The sequence below is a fragment of the Alnus glutinosa genome, chromosome 7 (genome assembly GCF_958979055.1).
Source record: "Alnus glutinosa chromosome 7, dhAlnGlut1.1, whole genome shotgun sequence".
Classification (NCBI taxonomy): Eukaryota; Viridiplantae; Streptophyta; class Magnoliopsida; order Fagales; family Betulaceae; genus Alnus; species Alnus glutinosa.
The window spans coordinates 515,607-518,162 of record NC_084892.1 but is presented as its reverse complement, the minus strand read 5'-3'; the positions used below and the strand labels follow the sequence as shown (position 1 = coordinate 518,162).

At 40.7% G+C, this 2,556-nt stretch overlaps 1 protein-coding gene across 2 annotated transcripts; it reads left to right on the top strand.

Moving 5' to 3' along the window:
* The first annotated feature begins 361 nt into the window (after positions 1-361).
* LOC133873941 (uncharacterized) lies at positions 362-2,069 on the top strand. Of its 2 annotated transcripts, XM_062311747.1 has the most exons (3): positions 362-1,486; positions 1,663-1,869; positions 2,001-2,069. In XM_062311747.1, exons 1-2 carry the CDS (start codon positions 514-516, stop codon positions 1,773-1,775), a joined length of 1,086 nt encoding a protein of 361 aa, XP_062167731.1. In that variant the 5' UTR covers positions 362-513; the 3' UTR covers positions 1,776-1,869; positions 2,001-2,069. The 2 variants fall into 2 exon arrangements, with proteins under 2 accessions (XP_062167731.1, XP_062167730.1); XM_062311746.1 differs by having other exon boundaries at positions 362-1,869.
* Positions 2,070-2,556: the final 487 nt, after the last annotated feature.

Here is a 2,556-nt window from a genome sequence, read left to right as displayed (position 1 = left end):
GTACCCTGAAGATGAATCACATTTCCAAGATCCTGATGCTACAATTCATTCATTTATAACGTGCTGTGGATGGCAGGACTTTTTAGTTATGTTTTGGGTTGTTCCATATCTGGGATTTATTACATCAATAATGAATATATGTAATGTATAGTCCAAGACATGCCAAAGAACTATATATATATATATATCAAGCAATTATTTGGATCTTTTTTTTCTTTTGACCGACATGTTTCCTGTTCAGAAGTCCACAACATAGAAAAAAGCAAAAGATTCGCATTTTTAGGTAGTCTTTTGCTTTTCTTTTTTTTCTCCTTAAATTAAGTTGCTTGGCCTGGCACAAATTAAAGCAGTGAAATTGGAGCAAAGCAAAATATATTTGGCGTTTTTCCTGCTATCACAACTCTCAAAAAGCTGCCATAAATTAAATCCTACCACATAATTTGAACTCCCTCCTCCACCCACCCACTTACCTGATACCTCTCCCTTGCATGTTTGCACGTGTAAAAGTGAGAGATGGAGATGGAACTTTTTCTAAGTGAAATCTTGAGAACAAGAACGTTCTGCCACATGCCTCAGCATCGATTGAAGATCGTAGAAGAGCTGAAAAATGACGGCAAGGAGAAAGTTGTTTGTGTGGAGTGCAACAAACCGGTCATACTGGTTCTCGCTTTCAAATGCACGGCCTGCCCATTCTTCTGTCATGTGTCATGCTTCGGAGAAACTGAGCGATTCAAGTCAACATTTCTTTTTCATTTCGGTAGTAGGCATGATGAGTTGATGTTGACAGAAGAGCAGAAAATTGATGGCGAGGAGGGAGTTGTTTGTGTGGTGTGCAAGGAGAAAGTAGAGGCGGGTCCCAGATACAAATGCTCCGCCTCTGAATGCAACTTCCAGCTTCACAAATTATGCGCCCAGCTGCCCCGGGAGATGCACCACCGCTCGCACCCAAATCACATCCTTATTCTTCAGTGGCCAATGCGAGATTCCAGTAATAGTAATTGTGACGCTTGCGGTAACAGGTGCGGTGAACGCCTCTTTTACAAGTGCGAGGAGTGCGATTTTATAATTGACATCACATGTGCTACCGACACGCACCTCAATAATATTGACGACTACCAACACATATTCGTTCCCATCTTTAAGAAGATCCACTTCACTTGTCAAGCTTGTGGTCAGGAAGGCATGGACTTCGCCTCTTCATGCACCATCTGTGAACTCTTGATTCACTCCAGATGTGTTGGATTTCCACGCACTATGATAATTTCAAGACACGATCACGCCCTCTCTCTTATTTATTCCCTTCATCATCAAGTCAAGGACTTTAACAACGTATTTTGTAAATTATGTGGTCAAAAGGTGAATACACAGTATGCAGCCTTTTCTTGTCAGGAATGTGATTTTGTAGCACATTTGTACTGTGCAAAAGCATGTAGAAGCGAGTCGCTGCCTGAAAATTCTGTAGATGTTGTGGAGAAGATCAACCCAGGTGAGATACAACAGTATTTTATCCATCCACATAATTTAATTCTTAGCCATGATCAAGAACTCCTGCATGATAAGCTGTGTGATGGTTGTATGCATTTTATAATCTCGGTCCCGTTCTACAACTGTACGCAATGTAACTTTTTTCTTCACACTACATGCGCTCAACTACCAAAACAGAAGAAACACATACTTCATCAACACACGCTCGCCCTCCTCTCATGTGCACCTTATGCTGGTGGATTATTCTCTTGCAATGCTTGCGGCCGTCTTCGTCATGGCTTCACCTATAGATGTGACACGTGCCATTTTGATATGGATGTTCAATGTTGTTCAGTTCCAAAAACCTTGGGACATGAAGGTCACCAACACTCACTCTTCCTTCCCGTAAGTTCTTATAAAAATTGCAGTGTATGTGATCACGAATACCAGTTTTCCAACATTAGGGGGATATTTGTATGCACTGCTTGTGATTTCGCCTTGGATTTTAAATGTGCAACACTTCCGCTTGTAGCTAGGCACAGATACGACGAACACCTTCTTGTACTCACCTACGCTGCTAAAGACAATTCCGAAGAACATTATTGTTTGATTTGCGAAGAAGAAAGGGATCCAAAGCACTGGTTTTATTATTGTGCAACATGTGACTTTCCTGCTCATCCCCAATGCGTTTTAGAAAAATATTCACACATCAAGTTTGGAAGTACTTTCACATATAAAGGTCACCAACACCCTATCACCTTTGTTCGAAAGACTCGATGCTCGCCTCCATGTGATGCATGTGGCAAGACTTTCGATGGTATGGCCCTACATTGCTCCCAATGCAAGTTGAACGTCCACTACTTGAAATCTTGTTTTGAAAAATTAATTGATTAAGTGCTACGTCCATAACATTGCTTGGTCGTATGAGTAAGTTTGGTTGTAGAGTTGTCAAGTCCATTAAGTTGTGGTTTATTTGGTCCAATAAAGCTAAGCAATTGTGATTGCATCAGCTATCATACATTTTGTTTATAGTTTGGAGTTCATTTCGGTCGGGAGTTTATATTGAAGTCTAATTAGAACTATTATGAGTAT

What these genes read in the sequence shown, in the direction of transcription:
- LOC133873941 (XM_062311746.1), top strand. Translation starts at nt 514, where the DNA reads ATGGAGATGGAACTTTTTCTAAGTGAAATCTTGAGAACAAGAACGTTC. An exon ending in AACACTCACTCTTCCTTCCC is followed by an intron (nt 1,870 to 2,000) that starts GTAAGTTCTTAT and finishes GCTTGTAGCTAG; the next exon opens with GCACAGATACGACGAACACC.